The sequence below is a fragment of the Gossypium raimondii genome, chromosome 12 (assembly GCF_025698545.1).
Source record: "Gossypium raimondii isolate GPD5lz chromosome 12, ASM2569854v1, whole genome shotgun sequence".
NCBI classification, from domain to species: Eukaryota; Viridiplantae; Streptophyta; class Magnoliopsida; order Malvales; family Malvaceae; genus Gossypium; species Gossypium raimondii.
In genome coordinates, this window is record NC_068576.1 from 2,222,028 (window position 1) to 2,246,262 (window position 24,235).

At 33.9% G+C, this 24,235-nt stretch overlaps 3 protein-coding genes across 4 annotated transcripts in view; all 3 read left to right on the forward strand.

The window, feature by feature from the left end:
• LOC105762757 (serine/threonine-protein kinase TOR) overlaps window positions 1–11,909 on the forward strand; it is a 13,388-nt gene extending 1,479 nt beyond the window's left edge. The window contains exons 5-35 of the mRNA XM_052624845.1: window positions 3–119; window positions 190–342; window positions 855–926; window positions 1,016–1,150; window positions 1,255–1,316; window positions 1,492–1,589; window positions 2,427–2,536; window positions 2,610–2,783; window positions 2,865–2,930; window positions 3,293–3,361; window positions 3,458–3,568; window positions 4,339–4,479; window positions 4,567–4,695; window positions 4,836–5,001; window positions 5,174–5,388; window positions 5,588–5,794; window positions 6,978–7,091; window positions 7,183–7,386; window positions 7,628–7,708; window positions 8,091–8,165; window positions 8,236–8,302; window positions 8,385–8,545; window positions 8,725–8,898; window positions 9,025–9,153; window positions 9,240–9,323; window positions 9,985–10,046; window positions 10,129–10,201; window positions 10,330–10,464; window positions 10,817–10,990; window positions 11,088–11,356; window positions 11,732–11,909. Of these exons, the coding sequence (XP_052480805.1) occupies window positions 3–119; window positions 190–342; window positions 855–926; window positions 1,016–1,150; window positions 1,255–1,316; window positions 1,492–1,589; window positions 2,427–2,536; window positions 2,610–2,783; window positions 2,865–2,930; window positions 3,293–3,361; window positions 3,458–3,568; window positions 4,339–4,479; window positions 4,567–4,695; window positions 4,836–5,001; window positions 5,174–5,388; window positions 5,588–5,794; window positions 6,978–7,091; window positions 7,183–7,386; window positions 7,628–7,708; window positions 8,091–8,165; window positions 8,236–8,302; window positions 8,385–8,545; window positions 8,725–8,898; window positions 9,025–9,153; window positions 9,240–9,323; window positions 9,985–10,046; window positions 10,129–10,201; window positions 10,330–10,464; window positions 10,817–10,990; window positions 11,088–11,356; window positions 11,732–11,750 (3,846 nt within the window). The 3' untranslated portion in view covers window positions 11,751–11,909. The remainder of the gene's footprint in view (window positions 1–2; window positions 120–189; window positions 343–854; window positions 927–1,015; window positions 1,151–1,254; window positions 1,317–1,491; window positions 1,590–2,426; window positions 2,537–2,609; window positions 2,784–2,864; window positions 2,931–3,292; window positions 3,362–3,457; window positions 3,569–4,338; window positions 4,480–4,566; window positions 4,696–4,835; window positions 5,002–5,173; window positions 5,389–5,587; window positions 5,795–6,977; window positions 7,092–7,182; window positions 7,387–7,627; window positions 7,709–8,090; window positions 8,166–8,235; window positions 8,303–8,384; window positions 8,546–8,724; window positions 8,899–9,024; window positions 9,154–9,239; window positions 9,324–9,984; window positions 10,047–10,128; window positions 10,202–10,329; window positions 10,465–10,816; window positions 10,991–11,087; window positions 11,357–11,731) is intronic.
• Window positions 11,910–13,019: 1,110 nt separating this feature from the next.
• Window positions 13,020–16,332, forward strand: LOC105762758 (pyruvate kinase isozyme A, chloroplastic). 2 transcript variants are annotated; one of them, XM_012580643.2, is made up of 7 exons: window positions 13,020–14,048; window positions 14,188–14,275; window positions 14,376–14,566; window positions 14,793–14,902; window positions 15,092–15,335; window positions 15,456–15,690; window positions 15,835–16,332. In XM_012580643.2, the coding sequence occupies exons 1-7, from the start codon at window positions 13,524–13,526 to the stop codon at window positions 16,164–16,166; spliced, it is 1,725 nt and encodes a 574-aa protein (XP_012436097.1). In that variant the 5' UTR covers window positions 13,020–13,523; the 3' UTR covers window positions 16,167–16,332. The 2 variants fall into 2 exon arrangements, with proteins under 2 accessions (XP_012436097.1, XP_012436096.1); XM_012580642.2 differs by having other exon boundaries at window positions 13,024–14,048; window positions 14,793–14,911.
• A 180-nt stretch (window positions 16,333–16,512) lies between these two features.
• On the forward strand, window positions 16,513–18,936 carry LOC105762760 (uncharacterized). Its single transcript, XM_012580644.2, has 4 exons — window positions 16,513–16,998; window positions 17,254–17,483; window positions 18,076–18,183; window positions 18,594–18,936. Exons 1-4 carry the CDS (start codon window positions 16,812–16,814, stop codon window positions 18,714–18,716), a joined length of 648 nt encoding a protein of 215 aa, XP_012436098.1. The 5' UTR covers window positions 16,513–16,811; the 3' UTR covers window positions 18,717–18,936.
• Window positions 18,937–24,235: the final 5,299 nt, after the last annotated feature.

The following is a 24,235-nucleotide window of genomic DNA, read 5'->3' on the forward strand; positions in this document are numbered from 1 at the left end:
CTTCTCAGCGCAGTACCAAAGAAGATTGGGCAGAATGGATGAGGCATTTTAGCATTGAACTTTTAAAAGAATCTCCTTCGCCAGCATTACGAACCTGTGTTCGGCTAGCGCAATTACAGGTATGTTATGAAGTATATGTTTGTATATCCTTTACTTTGGGGTTAGGTTCCTAATCTGTTCCTTTTGCAGCCATTTGTTGGTCGTGAATTGTTTGCCGCTGGTTTTGTTAGTTGCTGGTCTCAACTGAATGAATCTAGTCAGAGGCAGTTAGTTCGAAGTTTAGAGATGGCATTTTCTTCTCCCAATATTCCTCCTGAAATTTTGGCCACTCTTCTTAACTTGGTATGTCCATTCAGCCAATCTCTGTTCCCTATTTTACCTAAGCTGTCTGATTCCTTTTTCCTTCTATTTTATTTTACTAAGCTATTAGATTTGTTCATGCGTGATCTTCTTTTCAACTCTGTTTATAGGAGAGTGTCCTTTATAAGATTCACTTTAATGGTGGCATACTAATCTGCATGCGATCAAATATTATTTTGTTGTTTTTGATTCTTGCTCTCTGCAGGGTTTAAAGAGTTGATATAATATAACTGTTCCATGCACAATATTAGAAATTTTATAGTAAAAATCAACTTGAGAAAAATATAAGCAATTGTGTGATAACGAAGCCCCTTTGCTGTATTCAAAAGCATTTGTAACACACATCACCTATTTGCTGGGTGAATCTGGATACCATACATTTAATAGAGAATCTAATGTTTGTCAAACTTTAAAATACGTTGCACTCAAACAACTTAGTGCCCTTCTTTGGTCATCTACAAATCTCTTTCTTTAAAAAAGCAAATGTGTTTCAGGCTGAATTCATGGAACATGATGAAAGACCTCTTCCTATAGACATCCGTCTACTTGGTGCACTTGCTGAAAAGGTATGTGTTCTTTGAGAAAGGCTTTGCTGCATTATGATTCTTTATGTCCTTTGTACAGTGAAATATTTATCTTCCTTATCAAATATCAGTGTCGAGCTTTTGCCAAGGCTCTACATTACAAAGAAATGGAATTCGAAGGTGCATTCTCAAAAAAGATGGATGCTAACCCTGTTTCTGTAGTTGAAGCCCTCATACACATAAATAATCAGTTACACCAGCATGAGGTGAATAAACATATATCCTGTGTGTGGTTTTTCTATCTACTTGCTTTGCCCCTAATATTTTGTCTATTTATTAGGTCTAAATGTATTTTTTTTAACCTTTTTAGGCTGCTGTTGGAATATTGACCTATGCCCTACAAAATTTGGATGTTCAGTTGAAGGAGTCATGGTATTGGACATTTGATTTTCCTATTGCTTTACGTGATTCTCTAGAGCTTTTATGTTGCTGTAGTTTTCTGCTTGTCGTTCCCATAATTACTGTTTCATACTGCCTTACTCAAATACGAAGGCTTGTCAAAATGGGGGAAAATAAGAAAATGTAATTACATGTTTGTGTTTATTAGGTATGAGAAGCTGCAGAGATGGGATGATGCTCTCAAGGCATACACTGCCAAAGCCACTCAAGCATCAAGCCCACATCTTGTTCTAGAGGCTACACTAGGTATCAACTTTAGCACGATGACTTGTTTAATTATTGGTTATATTCTTATTTCTTTTAACGCTTGCATGCTCTTGATTACCGTATTCTTCAAAATGAAGGAAAGGAATTATCTTAATTTCTCTAAAAGAATACAAATAAAGATTGCTGCAGGTTTATCTAACTAGGATGGCATATTGTAATCTGAGAACTTCAAAATTCTCTTTGTTTATGTGGGACAGTTGTATGTTTAAGGTTTTATGACATATTTGAGTTATTTTTTCACCATTCTTATTTAGGAGAAAAGATTTTTTGCAACTCTTATTGTTTACACATTGTCCAACTTAGAACGGGTGTGGATCTTTATCAGAAATGAAAAAGCAAAAGTCTTCTTGAATTAAAAAAAAAAAATTATCAGTGCAAGAAAAACATCAGTAGTCACACTCTGAAGCACTTTACTGTAGCAAAACAGACACTGATGGTTTAGCACCCTTTCTCTTTCATTTTTTTTTTCAAATGGTAAATAAATGTGTATGGAAATATTTAGGGATCAGAGTTTTCTTTTTTCTTTGAAGGTCTTTTGATAGACAAAGCACCTCACTTGTTCTATTGAAGTTTATGTTTCTCTTCACCTTTTTTTTTTCAAAAGAAATGAGTGTGTTTTCCACTCTGGAAATTATTGTTGGTTGCAGTAGTAAGGTTGTGTAAATATATCAAATTATCAATAGTTATTTTGGTTTTCATTTGCTGAAGTAAAAATTTCACATATCTTTTTTGTACCTCATAGTAATTTGAGCTTAGAAAATATATTTTTCTTCCTATAGTTTCTTGAAACATTTTAATGCATTGCGTATGTTACAGGACGGATGCGATGCCTTGCTGCTTTGGCTCGATGGGAAGAGCTTAACAACTTGTGTAAAGAGTATTGGACTCCAGCTGAGCCCTCTGCTCGATTGGAAATGGCACCAATGGTTGGTTGTTTATGTTGTTGTAGATGCCAAGATATTCAATATCATGCTTGTATTTATGAGTTTATTCTTCTAGGCTGCAAATGCTGCTTGGAATATGGGAGAATGGGATCAAATGGCGGAGTATGTCTCTCGATTAGATGATGGTGATGAAACCAAACTTCGGGGTTTAGGGAACACTGCTGCTAGTGGTGATGGAAGCAGCAATGGTACATTCTTCAGAGTTGTTCTATTAGTTCGGAGGGGAAAGGTAAGTTTTCTATCCGTACTCTTCCTTTTTTCTATTATTTCTTGTGAATGCTATCATTTACTTCTCTATAACATTTCTCAGTATGATGAGGCACGCGAATATGTTGAAAGAGCTAGAAAATGCCTAGCAACAGAGCTTGCTGCTTTGGTTAGTCTCCACAGTCCTTAAAATTTTTGAACTGCTTAGTAGATTGTCTTCTGGGGTACTGTTTACTTGTTTCCTTTGGCATCATTCATTTCATTCTTTATTCTTTGTTGGAGTGACAATTATAAGGCTCTTTCTTTGAATGTAATGAAAATGATGAAATTACATGATAGAACTTTAGGATCTCCCCTCTAAAATAAAAAATAAAAAGGAAAAAAAAAAACGGTTTAGGTTACTGGATGAATAGTAGTTTATTTCGAATTTTTTGTAGCAGTTCCTTGAAAGGTACCATTGTGATTTCTAGTTAAGAAAGTTTACAAATTCTTTTACGCTGACTTCATGATTTTTAATACCTTCTTCTTAAGGTTTTGGAAAGCTATGAGCGTGCTTACAGCAATATGGTCCGTGTTCAGCAGCTTTCAGAACTAGAGGAGGTTTATTCTACTTATATTTTTGGATTCAGTTTGTTGCTTTTTAGTTCTTTTCGGTAAGCAAGAATGATACTCAGGGGAAGCCACCATTTATTGCAGGTCATAGATTATTGCACGCTCCCTGTGGGAAATCCAGTTGCTGAAGGCCGGCGTGCCCTAATTCGCAATATGTGGACTGAGAGGATACAAGGTGCAAAACGTAATGTTGAGGTAAACAATAACATTGGCAAAGTGTTTTCCACTCTGTCTATTAGTATTGCTGTCGTTAAACTATATTCAGTGGGTAGTTTTTCTGTATCTAATACTATGAAGTTATAATTGGCAGACCGAAAAAGAGAGAAATTCTTTCTACCTTTATTTTTATATAATAAATAATAGTTTTAAGTGCTTATTTGTTGTCCCCATTCTTTAATTTCCTCTTTCATTTTTTATCTTTTCCTTTAATGTAAGGATGTTCCAATATTTACTTCAAGTATCTTTTTCAAGGTGATACGAGATTGAGCTTTATTTTCTATGGGATCCCAGCTGCCTCTTTTATTTCTCTAGAAGTCTCTTTATCCTCCCTGCCAAGCTTCCCTCTCCACTGCCGTGCCTTTTTTCACTGTAGCACTTGTATTTTGCTTTAGCTTAACATTGTTTAGTGACTTTCTTAAGAAAACATTATTTGAGTCTGCATAGGTCAGCATGGAAAGATTTAATACTTCAGATTTCAGTTAGGATGGCAGCTCAATCTGTACTTGCTGACAGTTGTCTTATGATGCATGTTTACTATCTAACAAGTTTGTATTATGGTGCTAATCTTATAGGCAATTGAAAGGGCTATCCTTGTAAACCAGCCTCTTTTGGCTGTTAGAGCTGTTGTTCGCTAAGTATTCACATTTTCTCAAGTGGAATGAGTTTAGTGCTGTTTGTACTCTTTCCCCTGCTATGTGTCTCATTATCATTATGCTTGTTAGTTGATTATATTTTCAAATATGCAGGTCTGGCAAGGTCTTTTGGCTGTTAGAGCTCTTGTTTTACCTCCAACTGAAGATATTGAAACCTGGCTCAAGTTTGCTTCTCTTTGTCGGAAGAATGGAAGGATAAGTCAAGCTAGGTCTACCTTAATTAAGCTCTTACAGGTCTCTACTTCTTGCATTTTCTAAACCTGCCAGAATATGAAAGTGTGCTTATTTTCTTACTTTGACCTTATTTTGGATGTTGCATAGTATGATCCGGAAGCGTCTCCTGAAAATGTAAGATATCACGGGCCTCCTCAAGTTATGCTGGCTTACTTGAAATATCAATGGTCGCTTGGTGATGATCATAAGCGAAAGGAAGCATTTGCCAGACTGCAGGTATCCTCTTTCAATCAAGTGCACTTCTCTTTGTTCTAGCTTGTCTTGCATAATCTACTATAATGTGTACACCTTCTGGTGAGCATTTACTACTCATTTCTAAGTTCTTAGCAGTTACACGATTCACATCACCATTGCAGAATTTGGTTAGAGAGTTTTCAATTTCCCTAAATATCCAATCTATTGCTTCAACTGCTTCAATGAGTGGTACAAATGCAAATGTTCCACTCCTGGCTCGCGTGTATCATAAACTTGGAGCTTGGCAGTGGTCACTATCACCTGGATTGGATGACGATTCCATACAAGGTAGCTAATAGCTTGGTATTACTTCTTTTGCAGTATATTTTCCTCATTTTCATCAGATTACTTGTTATGGAACCAAATAAAGGAAGCATTTTTTATTGGTTCATGAATGCTTGAAATTTTTATCTTTTTTTTTTCCCTCTTGGTAAATGATTTTTTATTTTTGGTCCCATAGAGATCCTGACAGCATTTAGGAATGCCACTCAATGTGCGACAAAATGGGCAAAAGCATGGCATGCATGGGCATTGTTCAATACAGCTGTCATGTCTCATTATACTTTAAGAGGTTTTCCAACTATTGCCTCTCAGTTCGTTGTTGCAGCTGTCACTGGATATTTCCATTCAATAGCATGTGCAGCAAACACCAAAGGTGTCAATGACAGTCTACAGGTATGTTGACTGTATAAAAGGTCATTTCAAAATTATGTTTTAGCAAAATTTAGGCTTAATAATTGTACATATTCTTCAATGATTGCAATTGTTGTTTTCTTTGGGATCTTACCTATTTTCTATTACCTTATCAACTTCTACTTTGATAACTTGGCGGGGCCTTTCTAAGCATTTTTCTTAAACTCTATTATTTTTTCAGGATATACTTCGCCTTCTTACCTTGTGGTTTAACCATGGAGCTACCTCAGAAGTGCAAATGGCCCTACAGATAGGATTTTCCCATGTTAATATCAACACTTGGCTAGTTGTTTTACCTCAAATAATTGCTAGAATCCATTCAAATAACCATGCTGTGAGAGAACTCATACAATCACTTTTGGTGCGAATTGGGCAAAGTCATCCTCAGGTTTGTCTTGATTATTTATGTTCTTCTTCAAAATTTATCATTTAAGAATGTTAGCCAAGTAGTGTATGAATTGCTTTGAAAGCTTAAAATCCTCCTTTTTTGTGTTTATCTTACCATTTGTTAGTCCAAGTAACAGATGTTAATTTGCATTTATATATGCTTCAAGTGAAAAGTATGTTATAGAAAGTTATAGGAAGAGTTCTTTTCATGGGAAATTGTATTATTGGGATTAAAATGTTGCTCACAAGTAATGAATGGAATTTGAGATACCGATGAGGAAGAGGCAATGTGGAGTACATTCATGTGGACAAGCAGGATGAGAGAATAGGATGCAATACAACTGTGAGTCTGTGTGAAAATGGAGAGTTCTGGTTGTTGGCTAGTAAGTATGAAAATGGAGAGTTCTGGTTCTTTTATGGTAGTACTAGTCGAGAGGATGCGGTAACTAATGAAATGTCTGTAGCTAGACTTACAAAATTGTGCCAAGTATCTAGAATTAATCAAGAAAAAGGGACGATCTTGTTATACTTAAAATTTGACAGTCACAACTACCATGGCAATCAAAACTTTTTCCACTGACCTCTAAACTTACGATAGATGCCCAAATTTAGTTACAGAAGGAAAATCTTAGTATCCTCATAGGGCTTCGTTAATATAGCCTGCTGACATAGCCTAATCATGATTACAACATTAATTAATAATAGTAATAAATCTGATACTGCTATTGATCTCATGAGAGTGTCATTCCTCTAAATTTGGGTTTATTGCCACCTGTCCTGCTGAGCTAACAACCCTTTTAATCTTAGTTGGCTGGATATCTGATGAATATAGTATGTCATGCAAAGTATTGAAATTGAGAGTCAAACACCTATTGAAAAATGGCCTGTCTGTACTAACCTTTGGGCAGTGTTCCTTTTTCAGTATTTACATGTAGGCAGTGCGAATTACCTTTTTGTTGAACCTCAAGAGGGTCTTGCACTTCTTCCAGAACTCTAGTCAACGACTTGAAATCACCAATTTTGAATTGAATATATCTGTTATTCTGTGGCATAGTATAATGCAAGAAACTAAATGCTCAGAATAACTTTCCGTAACTTAATTGGAGCTCTTGGTGCTGTAGCTACCTTGATTCAAATTGTTTTGAGCCTCTTTATTTGCTTGACTGATTTAATTCTTGTTACAGGCTCTTATGTACCCTCTTCTTGTTGCGTGCAAGTCCATAAGCAATTTACGTAAAGCAGCAGCTCAAGAAGTGGTTGACAAAGTACGTCAGCACAGTGGTGTACTTGTGGATCAGGTTAAATAATTAAAATTAGTTTTTGTTTTATTTTGCTTCATTGTATTTCCCTTAGTTATTTTCTTTATAACTAGATTTCATCTATACATAGGCACAACTGGTATCCAAGGAACTAATCAGGGTTGCAATACTTTGGCATGAGTCATGGCATGAGGCACTAGAAGAAGCTAGTCGTCTATACTTCGGTGAACATAACATTGAAGGGATGCTGAAAGTCTTGGAGCCATTACATGAGATGCTTGAGGAAGGGGCAATGAGGGACAATACCACCATAAAAGAGAGAGGATTCATCGAGGTTTCTTATTGTTTCTTGCTGTTAGCAAGTTTTTCCACACTAGGGATTTTCTGCAACTTATGTATATTCAGCTCAATCAATGGAATTCTGTATTGTATTTAATAGTGAACACTCCTGACCTTGTTGCATACTTTGGTGCTATGAGTCATATTTTTCCTGATATATTGAAATCCACCTTCCACTTTAGGAGATTTTGAGATTGTGTGTTCATTTAATTCAATTTATTTTCATCGTATTGTAGGCATACCACCATGACTTGTCACAGGCCTATGAATGCTGCGTGAAATATAAGAGAACTGGAAAGGATGCTGAGCTTACGCAGGTATGAAATGTTTGATGATTAGATTACTAGATTATAAAAATATTGGAGTCTTTCCCTAGGTGATTTTGGGGTATGAGAAACTATTCTACTTGCCCAGTGTGAGCAATATTGTTGCTATCAGGGCTGATTAATTGCCTAATTTTGGCAATAAAACCAGTTGTCCGTACCTTTGCTTGTAGTCTGACCTGATTTTGCCACCTACTTATGTGGAACCTCTTCCTTGAATCTATCTAGCTTTAGGCATGTCCTTCAAGGCATTTATAAACACTCATCTGTCAAATAAGGATGCTGGTTAGAATATATTGGTGGTTCATCTGTTCCTTTTTGCCCGTGGGTTACCAGAAGCATGAGATATCTCCTAATTATTTATTGAATTCATCAGGCATGGGATCTATATTATCATGTTTTCAAGAGGATAGACAAACAACTTCAAAGTCTTACTACCCTGGACCTGCAGGCAAGTATCGCTTTCTTAATTTGTTCACAACTAACGCAATGACACTAAATTTTCATTTTACGTGCTGCAGTCTGTTTCTCCTGAGTTGGTGGAATGTCGTGATTTGGAGCTTGCAGTTCCTGGGACATATCGTGCAGGTAAGCTCAATGGTTGTTTTACATGGATGTCTTGGGATAAATCTAAGTCGGCTAACTAGAAAAATCCATTTCTTATTTTCAGAATCACCAGTGGTAACCATTGCATCATTTGCACATCAGCTTGATGTCATAACTTCCAAACAACGCCCTCGGAAATTGACTATTCATGGGAGTGATGGTGAAGATTATGCCTTCTTACTAAAAGGACATGAAGATCTTCGCCAGGATGAACGTGTCATGCAGGTATTATCAAGTTTCTTTTATGTCCCTTTTTGTATTTCAGATTCATGCTTGTTGATTCTATGGTTCATGTGCTGGCATTTGGAGGCTTTCATTGATTCTGCTGTCCTAAACAGAACTTTAATTTAATATTTTCATACTTAATGTATGGGGCTGATATCTTTTGATGGTCAAATTGTCAGCTTTTTGGCTTAGTGAACACTCTGCTGGAGAACTCTAGAAAAACTGCAGAGAAAGATCTATCTATTCAGCAATATGCTGTCATTCCACTATCTCCAAACAGTGGGTTGATTGGATGGGTCCCTAATTGTGATACCTTGCACCACCTCATAAGGGAATACAGAGATGCCAGAAGGGTGGGTTGAAGATTATCAGATACCTCCTTTTAGTTCTATAGCTCAGCTAGAATTGTGTTTGTTCATAGATGATGGTGTTATGGCATAAAAATCACATTTAACTTTACATGTACTTCATGGTTTCAGATCACCCTAAATCAGGAGCACAAATATATGCTAAGTTTTGCACCGGATTATGATCATTTACCACTCATTTCTAAAGTAGAAGTATTCGAATATGCTCTACTAAATACTGAAGGAAATGATCTGGCCAGAGTACGTGATCCTGATTGTCATATTTATCATATCATTTTTCCAGTAACATTGATTGACTTTTGACTATATACATCTGGATTGGCTAGGTTCTTTGGTTAAAAAGTCGTACTTCTGAGGTGTGGCTAGAGAGGAGGACAAATTATACCCGAAGTTTAGCTGTAATGAGCATGGTATGTGCTTACCTTCTTAGTCCATAATAACTGCAAGATTCTGGCTGTAAAAGGAGCTGGCACTCTTCACATTTAAATTAAATTTATTAAGCACTGGGTCCCACTATGCAATCATATTGTCCGTTCTTATGATGGTGATTAATGGTAAAAGGTTTGGATTGCCACTTGTTTGAAGCCATATTGACCCTGATATCTACTGGAATAATCTACGATGTTTAGTTTCTTCATTTGTTTTTCCATTCAATTGCTTGATTATTAAGTAAATTATCCCGCTTTGGCAAAAATCAAGATAACTCAATGTATTCCTCATTGTTTATGCAGAAAGAATTTGCTATAGACTTCTATGCCTGCTTATCTATGCTAGTAACATGGCATGCAATCACACAATTCTACCTTTTAAGAAACTTGTACGATTAAAAGAATTAGCAGAGTTGTTAACTTTTAGCTTAAAACTGGAGCTTTATCCATTATTACTTTTAATGTAATACGGTGATATCTCAAGGCTACAGATGACTTTGGAGATCTTATATTGCAGGTCAATTATTTGCCCAAAAACACCTAGAAAGTAGAGTGATGTTATTTTATATGTTGAACTTCATTGTCTAAACTTACAATTTCATTGTGATTTTGAAATAAGTTGATGATGAATGGCTTTTCGCAGGTTGGTTACCTCCTTGGCTTAGGTGATCGTCACCCAAGTAATCTCATGCTGCATCGCTATAGGTATAAAAATTACAGGAAGTTGTGTTTTAGTTATCAAGGATTTATGTACTTCATAGTCTTGAATCTTGATACTGTTTTGCAGTGGGAAGATTCTACACATAGATTTCGGAGACTGTTTTGAAGCCTCTATGAACCGGGAAAAGTTCCCTGAAAAGGCATGTCCAGTGAAACGACTACCAAGTTAATTTTGTCATTATTTTGGGTTGAGGGGTGGGGGAACGGGTTCTTTATCTTCTCTCTGTACAATTGTTTGTGTATGCTGAGTTTAATTCTTTTCATTCAGGTTCCTTTCCGCTTGACTAGAATGCTTCTGAAAGCTATGGAGGTCAGTGGTATTGAGGGAAATTTCCGTTCAACATGTGAAAATGTGATGCAAGTTCTCCGCACAAATAAGGATAGTGTTATGGCTATGATGGAGGTATGAACCTCTAGATTTTAAATTTGTGCTCTTTTTGCTCCTATAAAGATTTCAAAGTTTATTGATTGTTAATCATACTGTGGAGAACTTTGCAATTTTACTAAGAAAAAAAATGAAAAGAAGCAATTATGGTTCCGATGTGGGACTGCAGGTAATTTACAACAGATATATGTAGTTTATCAGAGAATGTCTCTCTCTCTATATATACATATATGTATATATGCATATATATATGCTGATTGTGCTATGTTGAAATCCATCACTATGATGGGAATATTTTATATATATACTTTTGTTTTTGGCTTCATGTGCAAGTTAGAGGAAGTTGACTCTCAAATCAAATCTTCTTCAGGCATTTGTTCATGATCCTCTCATTAATTGGCGTCTTTTCAATTTCAATGAAGTCCCTCAAATCTCAATGTTTGGCAGTAATCATGCCCCTGCTGTTATAAACACAGAAGAAACTGCTCAAAGCAAAGAGCTTGGTCAACCTCAGCGGGGGGCACGTGAAAGGGAACTTCTTCAGGTTTTATGATGTCCCAAGTTTTGCTATTTCCTTTTTTGTTATTTAATGTTTGTGTCACATGATGATGCTTAAAAACCAAATTGCTCTCTCTCTCTAGGCTGTCAATCAACTTGGTGATGCTAATGAGGTATTGAATGAGCGGGCTGTGGTGGTTATGGCTCGCATGAGTAACAAACTGACTGGACGTGATTTTTCATCTTCATGCTCATCAATACCTGCATGTTCCATGCAAAACGTAGTCGATCACAGCACATTAACTTCTGGAGATAACCGAGAAGTGGAACATGGTTTGTCCGTAAAATTGCAAGTTCAAAAGTTAATTCTCCAAGCTACATCACATGAAAATTTGTGCCAGAACTATGTTGGGTATGATGCTCTGCTATTTCTCTTCTTTCCATGTTTATATTTTTGGTGCATTTCTGTCTTTATATGTGTTCTAGAATTTTGTTAAAAGGTATATATTGGATTTTTATTTACATAGTAGGATATTAAAATGACAAACAGGAAGGCACCTCAACATATTTCGAGTGTGTACCTATTCTTCTCTTTTTCTTTTTTAGGTTTGATATTCTGTTCAATCTTTGTCAAGTATCGGGCAAGTCCAGTTGGTGTCCATTAGACTTATTCACATATGATATATAAATTTTATGCTTGCTGTGGATGGGTAGTGCCCATTGATAAAGTTAATTAACTCACTCAGTCACTAACTAATCTCGACATTTCCATGCTCATTTCCTGCAGGTGGTGTCCTTTTTGGTGATCTCAAGAACAAAAAAGAAATGGTATATTTGTGCATAACATTTTGTATACATCTGTAATTTATGTGTATATAAAGTATATATTACAGATATCTCGTCTCTTTCTGGCCATGTATTCCATACGCATTATTTTAAATTAATAATTTTTTGCAGTTTTCTCACGTTATTCTCATCGACTACATACGACTCCTTGAGGTTAATCAAAATCTACTTATTTCGATAAAGGATTTTTTTTTTTTGGTTACATTTTTAATTGGTTCATAGATAAAAAGATTTTACATTTTACAAAGGTTACATTTAGATTTTTAATTTTGTTTATAAAATTTTAAAAAAAATTGAATTTAATTCCAGTTTTTTAGATAGCGAGTTTATTTGAATTAAAAAAAAGTATTTTAATTTTATCTAAAATCAAAATTAAATCACAAATTCGAACCGACCTCCAGTGTATGCCCTTCGGATCTAACCGCTTCGATGGTGAAATGGAATTTAGAGAATATATATTTATATTATTGCTCGCAGATGTTTAAACACGGTTGGATACTAAGCGGTGAGATTGGTTGTTCTACAAAAGTATTTATGGTTCTTCCTAATTTTCAATGGAACAGAAACATCTTGTTGGTAAAAGTACTCCACTCCCAGTGGAGTACAGTGTTAAGTTTTAACCCCTTGTATTCACGCGCGGCAACGTACACCCTCGCACGTGTTACCTTCATATTGAGCGGAACTTTTTCCTATCAATTAAAAATTAAATACATAAACAAAGTTGTCTTTGTTATTATTTTGATTTTTATAATAATTTAATAAATATACACTTATATGACTCAATATTAATTTTAATTAATTAAATTTATAAATTTTATATAATAACAAATAAATACAAACATAATGATTTTTTATAAAATTTAAATTATTTATTAAAAATATTATCTAACATATTTTATCATGAAAAATATTTTTAATGATTTATTTTAAATATAAATAAGATTTAACTTAATGTTGTTAATGATTATGTTTCATTCTCTCATTGTTACAATTGTATTTAAATCTAAATATATTTTTATTCTTGCTGCTATTATACTTAAACTTACTCTCACGATAACTAATCTTACCTTCTCTGTTATTTTGAATCTCATCCAACTAGCCTTAATACAGCGAAATTGGGTAGCTGGATTCGTACCAGTTGCTGCCTCCCATTGTCAGTTTGTTAATGATGCAGATTTAAAGTGAGCCACTCATCACCAAAGGCCGATGCAGTTCAGTTTGTTTGCTGTACCCAACCCAACCACTCCACTTGACGACAACTTTCTCTGTTGTTGCTGTGCAGGAAAGTGGCTTGTGTTGTGTCGCATGCACCCTGTCACCTGGTAGTTGACCGTTGAGATTTTCCGCTCCTGTCAAATGCCAGGCGCTCCCCCTCTCTCTCTACCATTCTTTTTTCAAATAATTTAATGCGTCAAAACAAGCAACGAGGAACACGAGGCAATCGCACTGTTTTTACTTTTGTCCCTATCTTATTTCTTTCATTAAAAATAAATAACTATTCCGATCTCCATTTGAGTTGAGAAATTCTAATCTCCCTTCGTAAACGCCGCTCATTTGCCAAAACAAGTAAACAGATTTCATCTGAGATTTCTATGAAATAATTCGAAGGTGACTTCATTCCGCTGTATCCAATTAGCCACTTTCCTTATGCTACACTAATTGATCAAAGCTTTAGTTTTACATATAGATCCACTGTGCGATATATTTGAGCCTGGTTTTGGCCATTTCAAGCCATGGCGGTAGCCACCAGCGATTCAATTCTTGCTCGTAGTCTGATAACTGATAGAAGATCCACAAATTTTGGTCTAAAAAATGAAGTTTGTAGGGGCAAGGTCGTACCTTGCAGGGCTGGAGGTAAAGTCAAGGGCAAGGGAAAGGGTAGGGTGGAAGTCAAAGCAGCAGTGCAAATTGGTGGTTTAGAGGAAGTAAAGAAAGCAAAAGAAGAAATGGGTTTGGATGTAGTATCGGAGGAGGAGTTGCGAGAAAAGGGTTTCTTGGGGATGAGGAAGACAAAGCTTGTTTGCACCATAGGACCGGCTTGTTGTTCACCGCAGGATTTGGAGAAGTTGGCATTGGGTGGAATGAATGTGGCTAGGCTTAATATGTGTCATAACACCCGGGATTGGCACCGTGATGTGATTAAGAAGATCAACCAGTTGAATGAAGAAAAGGGGTTCTGTGTTTCTGTTATGATCGATACTGAAGGTAGTCAGATCCATGTGCTTGATCATGGTGCTCCTTCTTCTGTGAAAGCAGAGGTATGTATTCCTTTCTTCCCCCCTTCTTTTATTTTCTACGGCTTTAGAATCTGTTATAGTTTGCTCTAATTGTGGGAAATACCCTTTTATGAGAAGAGTGAAACAATTTTGATGGCTTGATTCCTTGTTGGGATACCAGGAAGGTTCCACCTGGTTATTTACTGCTCAAAAGCTTGAGGGCTCCCCTCCATTTACAATTCAGGCTAACTATGAAGGTTTTTCAGAAGGTACTATCCTTTGGTGTTAATAATCATTTCAACCAAAGACTAATGGTGATATTTTTATTTGAGATTAGTTCTCTATCAATGTATTGTGTATGGACGGCAGGTATTGAAGTGGGTGATGAACTTGTGATTGATGGTGGAATGGCTAGCTTTCAAGTAATTGAGAAAGTTGGGAATGATTTGCGTTGTAAGTGTACGGACTCCGGTCTGTTTCTTCCTCGAGCCAAATTTAGCTTTTGGAGAAATGGAAAGCTTGTAGCAAGAAATTCTGAGCTTCCTACTCTATCCAAAAAGGTTCAATTCATTATGATTGCTTTCCTGCTTTGATTTTGGAATGTCTCTTAGATATTGAATTTAGTTTAGCCAAATTGAGTTCATGGAAGTCAAACTGCTCCTCATATTGGTCTTAACCAGCTAAAAGCTATAGTAGCATATAATTTTTAGTCCTGCCATGCTTTGGGAAGCAATATAATTCCTTTTAGTGCTTATAAACATAAATGATATTTCATCAAATCTACAGGACTGGGCTGACATTGAGTTTGGAGTTTCTGAAGGTGTCGACTTCATTGCCCTCTCTTTCGTCAATGATGCTGATCCTGTTAGGCAGTTGAAGAACTATCTATACATGAGGTCATCCAGGTCAACATTTTCAAATATCATCTTGACTATATATTTACAATGTGTCTGCATTTTTTTTTTTCACTTGTGTTAGTATCGAATAAGAAAAGTTGTAAAATTTATTTTTCAGACTAAAAGTAAAAAGGGTTTTCTTCTATATGCCTCTCAAAGTTTATGAAAGTCGAACTTTTCTGTGTGCAGATCCACAAGGGTATTGGCAAAGGTTGAGAGCTTGGAATCACTACAGAAATTGAAAGAGATTGTAGAGGCTTCCGATGGAATCATGGTGGCTCGTGGTGACCTTGGAGTTGAAATCCCTTATGAACAGATTCCGACAGTTCAAGAGGAAATAACTCATGTTTGCCGAGAAATGAACAAGCCTGTTATTGTAGCTTCTCAACTTCTTGAATCGATGATTGAATACCCTACTCCAACACGGGCTGAGGTAATATCATACTCCAGCAGATGTTACTATTGGTATTTGCTTATAAAAGAAACATCATAGGTAACTGGTATTTAGGGAGAAATTTCTTTGTAAATATATTCTTCTGCGGTGCCCATTCAGGTTGCAGATGTTTCTGAAGCAGTTAGGCAATATGCAGATGCCTTAATGTTATCTGGTGAGTCGGCTATTGGACCATACGGGCAGAAGGCACTTTCTATCTTGCAGATGGCTAGTAGTCGAATGGAACTATGGAGTCGGGAGGAAAACCGACAAAGTATTCTTCATCAGCGCCGGCTTGGTGTGTCATTGCCTGATCGCATTGCTGAGCAGATCTGCAATTGTGCTGTTGAAATGGGTATTTAATTTTATCTTCATTAGCCTTACTCGAACCATTTTATGCTGTCATAGAGTTAGATTCGTTTGCATATATGGTTCTTCATTAGACTTGTCTGAATGTAGGAAAGCTCTGATTCTAATCGTGTGCAATCATTCTGTGCAGCCAATAATCTTGGAGTCGATGCCATCTTCGTGTACACGAAGCATGGACAAATGGCATCACTCCTCTCTCGTAACCGTCCATACCCTCCCATATTTGCATTCACAAGCGACAACGGCACCCGTATGGCTCTGAATCTTCAATGGGGAGTAATTCCCCTCCTTGTTGAACTGTCAGATGACGACGTGGAAGCGAACATTTCAACGACCATTGAGCTTATAAGAAGAAAAGGCTTGTTGAAACCTGGGGATGTGGTTATGGTGGTCTCAGATTTAACGCCAACCCATATAAATTCCACCGCGTTTCAGTCCATCCAAGTGAAGACGGTTGTTTAAGGACACTACATTGCTACTGTAGCTACATGTTGATCCTTTTGGCTTATGTTCATAAGTTTGTTTGCTTTCACATACGTTTTCCAGTTGCTATTCATTGTTATGGGACTTTGATTTAAATCTGTCGATTTAATTTGTGATTTTATTAAAAAAATCAATCTTCAATCAAGATCCGTCTCAAATTTCGATATTGATTACATTTTGTCCTTTTCCTTTAGGAAAAAAATCTGATATTTTATGTTTTTTTGAAGCAATGGAGCAATGTGAAGAAGTGTGTGTGGGTCATAGCATAGGAGATAGGTGTTTACGATTATTTACAAACCACAATCCATAGCCACAAAGTCCACCTCTTTCTCCCGCGCATTTTAGTAACCCAAAGCCCTCCCGCTCTAATTTGCGCCCTTGGTTTCGCTACCAAACAACTACCTGCTTCTCCTTACTTCCTACGTACCTCCTTTCTCTCCACACCTTAATTTCCATCAACCTTTTTGTAAAAAAGAAACTCCTTTCCCATTCTTTTGCTAGAAAAGCTGTTCAACTTCCTTTTATTTCTATTTTCTTCAGTTTAAAATTCTTAATTTTTCCACTTTTTTTTACAAAAAAAAATTTATTTAAAGGTTTAATGCTGAGAAATAAAGGCAAATTAAAATGGTTTCTCTACGGATTCTGAACCCTGTCTTCTCTTCCATTTCGATTTCCCAGTCAAGTTGTCCTGGAAAATCTGATTTCAGGAAGAAAATTCTCAACTTTCATAGTTGTAGAAGCTTCAGGTCCTTGCATAGGCAAAGATCTAGAATCTATTGTGCTACTCAAGAAGGTGACAACAAAAGCAATGGTATGTTCTTCAATTTCTAAACCTTTACTCTCTTTTTTTTTAATTATTTAGAGAAAATTGAAACTAAGCCGAATTAAGCCCTTCACAAAGAAATTGAAAAGCTTTGAGAAAACTAACGAAGAATACATTAAAAAAAAAAGATGAACATAAATAATTCACGGGGGTTTGTTAATGCTTGCTTTGAAATTCGTTTGAAGTGGGTGCTTCAATATCTTTAGGGGCTCATAAGTTGGGGTGTGGTGTTTTTTGTAATAGGGGAAGAGCCTCCTGAGTCGCTGTTTATGAAGGAGTTGAAGAGGAGGGGGATGACGCCCACTTCACTGCTGGAGGATGCCAAAAGATCCAATTATGAATTGAATGAGGATATGAAAATAGGGAAAGAAATGGGGAGTTCCACTACAAGGAATGCTGTCTCAACTGAATTCGAGAAAAGCTTATCTAATCAAAGGGAGCGATCCATGGAATTGAACAGTGAAGGCCTTGAGGTTCGCTGAATTTTTATTAATGATTTTGCATTGTCTGCACTGATAACCTTCTTGCATTTTCATTGCCTTACAGGATCTTCATGAGTATCTTTTTTAAAGATTTTCTTTCTTGCACACTAATATGGTTCATCTTGCTAATTTGATTTGACTGCATAAATTGTAAATTTACCACAATTATATACATTCTGAATTGGAATGGTAGCTAGATTTTCAGAGTTTTGAAGAAAAACGAGAACCTGACTTCACTACATTTTCAGTGTTTTTATTTTGTCAAAAGAAGCCGTGGTCAAGGATAACAAAAGGGATTGTGGGTGCTGAGGGTTGAGGCTAGCTTTTACGGGTGACTTCATGAACTAACTAACCTAAGCCTCGGGTTCTTCACATTTCCGGTGTTGTAAATTGTAATTGCTTATTAAACATTTAGAAAATGTGACCAATTTTCTCTTATCTTCCTTTGGGGATTGTTGTAGAACCAAAAACAACTTTATTTACTCATGTGCTGTTTAGTCGAGTAATTTTGCTGTTGACCCGGTTTTATTTTAATTTCTTTATATAAACTGTCAAAATATGAACTTCTGTTTTCATTGTTCAGGGGCTAGTTCCACGGGCTAAACTGTTGCTAACACTTGGAGGAACTTTCTTCCTTGCCTTTTGGCCTTTGATCCTTTTAACTATCGCATTCTTTTCCGCCCTCTACCTTGTAAGCTCCCTTTCTTTCACTCTTGGATTTTGCTATCATTAAAGAATATAACAGTGGTTCCAGTGGGCTTAGAGGAAAAAAACCATTCTTAAATCTCTCATATTGTATTTTCCATTGTTTTAATCTAAGGTTGGAAATTTTTGTATACACTATCTCCATGTTTATTTGACCAGCTTATATTATTGCATTGATTAGTATCATGTGCTGTTCTCATTACCCTCAAGAATCACCTTGTTCTTCATTGTCTCTTCCTTTAAAAGTTTGGTTATACTTTTGGTTTATCGTATCTCTCTTATATGCTAAAGCCTTGCTACTTCTTTTGCGGATTTGCATTTGAAATGTTGCCGGTTCTCTTCGTCTGGATTTTGCTTGTTATGAAGGCTATATACTGATACTTTTGCCTTGTGCAGTATTTTGGACCATCATTCATTCATAACGGAAATAAGACATCAGTTTCCCTACCGCAATACATCGACCCTTACGAACTTCTGGAAGATGAAAGGATTTCTGAAACAGCCCCTCGTTTAAATTGAAGAACAACAACATACAGGAAAGTTCCTTGGACTTAAAAGATTACAGGTTTATGTAGCATATTTCTTTCACCTCCTGTAATTTTGTTGTCTTTGTAAAATCCTCGTATATTGGTAGGAACTTTTCACTCCAATTGAAAGCTCCGTGTCTTTCATACTGTTCCATTATCCAATTTGTTTGCCAAATTAGCTTCAAATATAGATGGTTATATTTTATGTTTCTTATTAATTTGCATGCTATTGTGGGAAATTTAGAGGGAATGATGTTGAATTTGAAGAAGGGAGGGGCCGGTCAACTGATATTAGCAAAGCAAGTTTATTTTAATTTGATCTTTAGGTTCCATATTAAATTTAGAGGGAAGGATGTTGAATCCGAAAAAGGGAGGGGCGAGTGGTCTAACTCTAGCAACGGGAACGCATCCAACATTAAGCCACTCATTGCTAGGGTTAGACCACCTGCTTTTCAACGTGAATATTCCTCTGGCTCCAAGTGTGAACATTCTTTTCAGGGATCATTGGGGGATCTACTTGAGCATCACAATCTCGTACTGTGTCATAATAGAATAAGTCTCCAACGAACTTTATAATGACAATCCATTGGTAACTAACTGACATGTCACAACTATTAGACAAAGAAACTTTTTCTATAAATATCTTCCATGACAATGAGAAAAGGATTTGCTTCCCATTAGCAACCCCAAGTACTCACTCCTTGCACTCAGTCTCCTTTAAGTTCACAATAACTTTTTTCCTCGTCTTTTTCTTCGACTCTCCACCTGTTTAGGTGAATCGATCTCTTTTGCATCACCATTTTTTTCTTTGTGTCTCTTCTTTTGTCGATACCTCTCATCAACAGCTATTATTTTTTTATTTACATTTTTATGAAAAAAAAAACAATGGAATAATGAAGAAATAGAAAAAAAAATTAAGTATGAAAAAGACAAATTTTGGGTAAAAGTACTTTGGAGGCCTTGTACTAAAAGTTAGATTGCATTTTGCTCTTCTCAAAAAATGAGCAAATTAGTTCCTACACATTAGATTAAAGAGTAAATTGATCCTTCTATTAAAAAATTCACCTACTTCTAGTGTTAGAAATTGCTCCATGTATATCAAAATGAGGTTATGTGATATACCACATGTTACCGTCTGGTTATCCTGTCAACCACATTAGATGAATGATATTTTTAACAAAATGATTAATTTGTTCTTTGATTGAACATATAAGGACTAATTTGTCTATTTTTAAATAGAGATCAAAATACAATCTAACTTTTAATACATGATCTTCATGTTACTTTGTTTTAAAAGTCAACGGAATAATTAACAAAAAATTTTGATTAAAATAATTATGATAATTGGTGACAATTAAAATTAGCCCATTTGGAGACATGTATACCGTAACCTACATGCCCTTCAATCTTTAACTTCTTTTCCTTTTTGCCCTTGAATGTTGAATGTTGAATTTAAGAGTTGAATTTTAATATTAATTTTACAAGTACTGAATTTACGCTAGAAAGTTGTTTTGATATATTAAAAAAATACCAAATATATTTATGTTATTTGATAAAATTAAAATTTATTTTTAAAATTATTTATTTCTTAAATTTAATCTTATTAATATAATTTATTATTTTATTTTGTATTGTTTTGGATAAAAGTACATATATATTAATTTGAATATTTCACTTTTTTTAAAATTATTTATTTCAAAACATATTTTAAATAAAGTCAACTTAATATAATATTTTCAACTGAAAAGTAACTATCTAACTACTTATATTGTTGAACACTTTTGTTAAAAATTCTATTAATTAAAAATATCAAACACATTTAAAAATTCAAGATTGAAGTTTTTATTTTAAGTGAAATGTAAATTTTCAATAGTTTATCAAAACACCCTAAATATAAGATTTATTATATTATTTTTTAATTTTTAAATGTTATTTTGTTTAACATTTAATAAATTTATATATTCTCTTTATTAAAATTTAGTCCAGCCTTTTTTAATATTTAAAATTCAGTATTTTATATTATTTATAGTTGATCTTTTGCAATATAATATATGAAAGAAAATAATATATTATATTATTATAAAGGTTAAAATATGTCATTAGTTCTTGTACTTTTCAAAATTTAGTAATTTAGTCCCTAAGAATTTAGTGTTTTACTTTTCAAATTTTAAATTATTTTTGTTGAATTTGTTGGTGTTACATTTTAAAATTTAAAAAAAAAGACTCGCTTGTTAGCTATATAACTAACCTAAATTTGACAAAAAAATTAACAAGATAACAGTTGGACCTAAATTTTAAAATTTGAAAAATATAGGGACTAAATTCCTAGAAATAAAAGTACAAGGACTAAATGCTAAATTTTCAAAGAGTACAAAAGTTTATGGCATATTTTAACTTATTATAAAACTACAAAATATGATAGATCAAGTTCAAATCTTAAATATTAGAGTTGAAACTTATTTTATAGATCTCATTAAAGGTTCTGATAATATTTATTCTTTCTAGCACAATACCTAGAATTACCCATAACCCCTCCCCAACCCATAAATAGGAGGATAATGCGCTTCCGCACACTCAAACCTAGTGGCGAAGCCAATGGGCAGGCAGGACCTTGACCCCCTAAAATGGAAAAATTTTCATTTAGGCCCTTTCTAGTTTATAAAATTTTGAATTAGTAATGGTAAAATTACACTTTGGCCCCCCAAAATAATAAAAATTTGATTTAATCCTTTAAAACTTATAAAGATATAAACAATTAAAATGGTGAAATTGTATTTTTACTATCGTAAAAATATACAATTTAATTCCAGCCCCTCCCCCAAAACAGATTTTCCTAGCTCCGCCACTACTTAAACACACATATTCCTTCATTGGCAACAATACACATACTGGTCGAGTTAAGACTCAATCCACAACTTAAATAAATAACTTAACTCGTAAACAAACCTACCACTCACTACTATTCTATGCTTTATGGGCATGCCATTTAAAGTCATCATAATTTTGCATTACAAGTTTGTCCCCTTAATTTGATGCACCTCATCATCTCACTTCTTTAAAATGACTAAATATTAATAATATCCTTACGATTATCTTTAGTTTGCTAAGGATTAGGAAAATATAACTTTATTAGGTATAGTATTAAATAGGAAATTACATTAGGAGAATTAAAATGAATTATAAATTTTAAAAGAGTTAAAGCGCAATTTCACCTTTATATTATCATGTAATTTTTAAAATCTTAATGGTTTAAATGATAATTTTATCATTTTCGAGTCAAGTAAGATACTACCAGCCAGTGGGGCAATTATATATATATATACTATTAATAAAATCCTTGACTAAGTTGATGTCACCTCAACTGAATTACCAACTCGGTTAGAAGTTATGAGAATATTTTTTGTAATTAAAACAAGTAATACTATTCAAGGATATTTTAGTCTTTTCACTTGAAAAAACCAAGAAAAATATATATTATGGGATTTGAACTCACGTCAAGTGCATTAGTAAAACCTATAATTTATCACTCAATTAAAGCTTTATTTTGACGTTTCTATACATTTTAATTTTATCATGCATACTTTAAACTATCTCTATCGGTTGTATATATTAATAATGTATTTGATTGAGTTGGTGTCACAAGTTAACTCGACATCAACTCAAGACTTATGACAACACCATAATTAACAATTTAATCCATTTTTTCATTTTACTAACATAAATATTTCATATGTTATTATTAATTAGTTTTAAACCATACGTTTCACTATTTTATTAAATGTTATTTTTAAACAGATATTTTGTATTCTAAATTTCTGATTCTTGTACGTATACATATATAATAGGATTTGTGAGTTAGAGAGATTAATGATAATTTTATTTTTCAAAGTATTTTAAGCTACATTTTTAGTTTGGGTTTCGCATATACATTTTACAAAATATAAATATATAAGATACATTTTTATTTTTATTTTTAAAAAATTATTTATTATTGAGATTCTAATTTCATACCAAAAAAAAAACTATGGCAGAGTGAAACAAAGTATAATCAAAATTAAACCAAAGATAAATGAAGATGATTAATTAGTAAAGTCAACTCTTTTTTCCTTAAAATCCTAGTATTCTTTAGTGATTAATAATTATGCTCCTTCACATGTGTCATGATACAATCCTCAGAATAATAACTAGGCGTTGACAATTCGACAAAAGAAAAAGAAAAAAAGGCCTTCAACAAAACATGTTTCTAAAGCTACAACATGTTTTTTTTTTTAATCATCATTTGGTCAACCTTTGATTGCTTCTTTTATCCAGCCAATAGGTTTGATTGGGTATGTCCAAAACAAAAGTTAATTGGCTAAATAGATCGATTTTCTTTTAATTTAGCTGGACGAGTTTTTCTGTTGGATGCGTTTTTTAATAATTACAAAGAAAGCGCGTTCAGTTGGACACACTTATCTTGACATGTCAATAGAAAAGTTCGTTCAACTAGGCGCGCTTTCACATTACTGTGAAGAAAGCACACGTAACTGAACACACTTTCACACACTTTCTAAAAACGACATATTTTCTTTTACATATATGACTAATTTAGCCAATTAAAATTCCTTCACGGGTAAACTAATGCAAGATTTATAGCATGAAAAATATAGTAGTATTAAGATGAAAAGAGCTATTGTAGAAAACATTTCAGTTAAGTTTATTTACATATTTATTTTTGAATTTTTTATTATTATAAATATAATGCATGCATGCATAAATACAATACAAATATATATATATTTGAACGATTATAATATAGAATTAAATTAATATAAAGCACAAAGGACCAATAATCAATAAGAACTAAACTAAACCCAAACATAGCATATGCACATGGTAAAACTTAGAATCACACGTCATAATCATTGTGTATGATGAGACCCGAATTTAGATACTCAATGATCCAAGGCATTCGCCTTAGCCAACAAGTTAAGGCCTTATTAACATTTACATAATCTTTAATCCAAGGTTAAGGTGAATTTTTTTTATATTTATCGAAATTACAATTTTATAGTTCAATAAAAAAAAGAGTTAAAATATCTTTATACAAGGAATTTGGAAAAGTACTTTCATTTTTATCAGGATTTTTAAAATTACAAATATATTTATTTAAGTAATATAATAGAGAATTTCAAAATTTTATCTTTAAATCCCTATTTAAATTCCACTAAGTGAATTTTCAAAATACCTTCCATTAAATACATATAGTCCTGCTATACAATGAAAATACACAAACTCCAAAATGTAAAATTTTCTAATTTCAATATTATATTTTATATTACTAAAAATATTTATATATTTTACAAATCTAAGTCATATTTATATTACATATTTTTATGATTTATTTTAATATCATTATTCTTCTTTTAGAATTATTTTATCATATGAAATTTTAGTAGCTTAAACATTTTTAAAATATTATTTACATAAACTAAGGTAGCAAGTATCGTATCGTTTAATATTGATATTTAT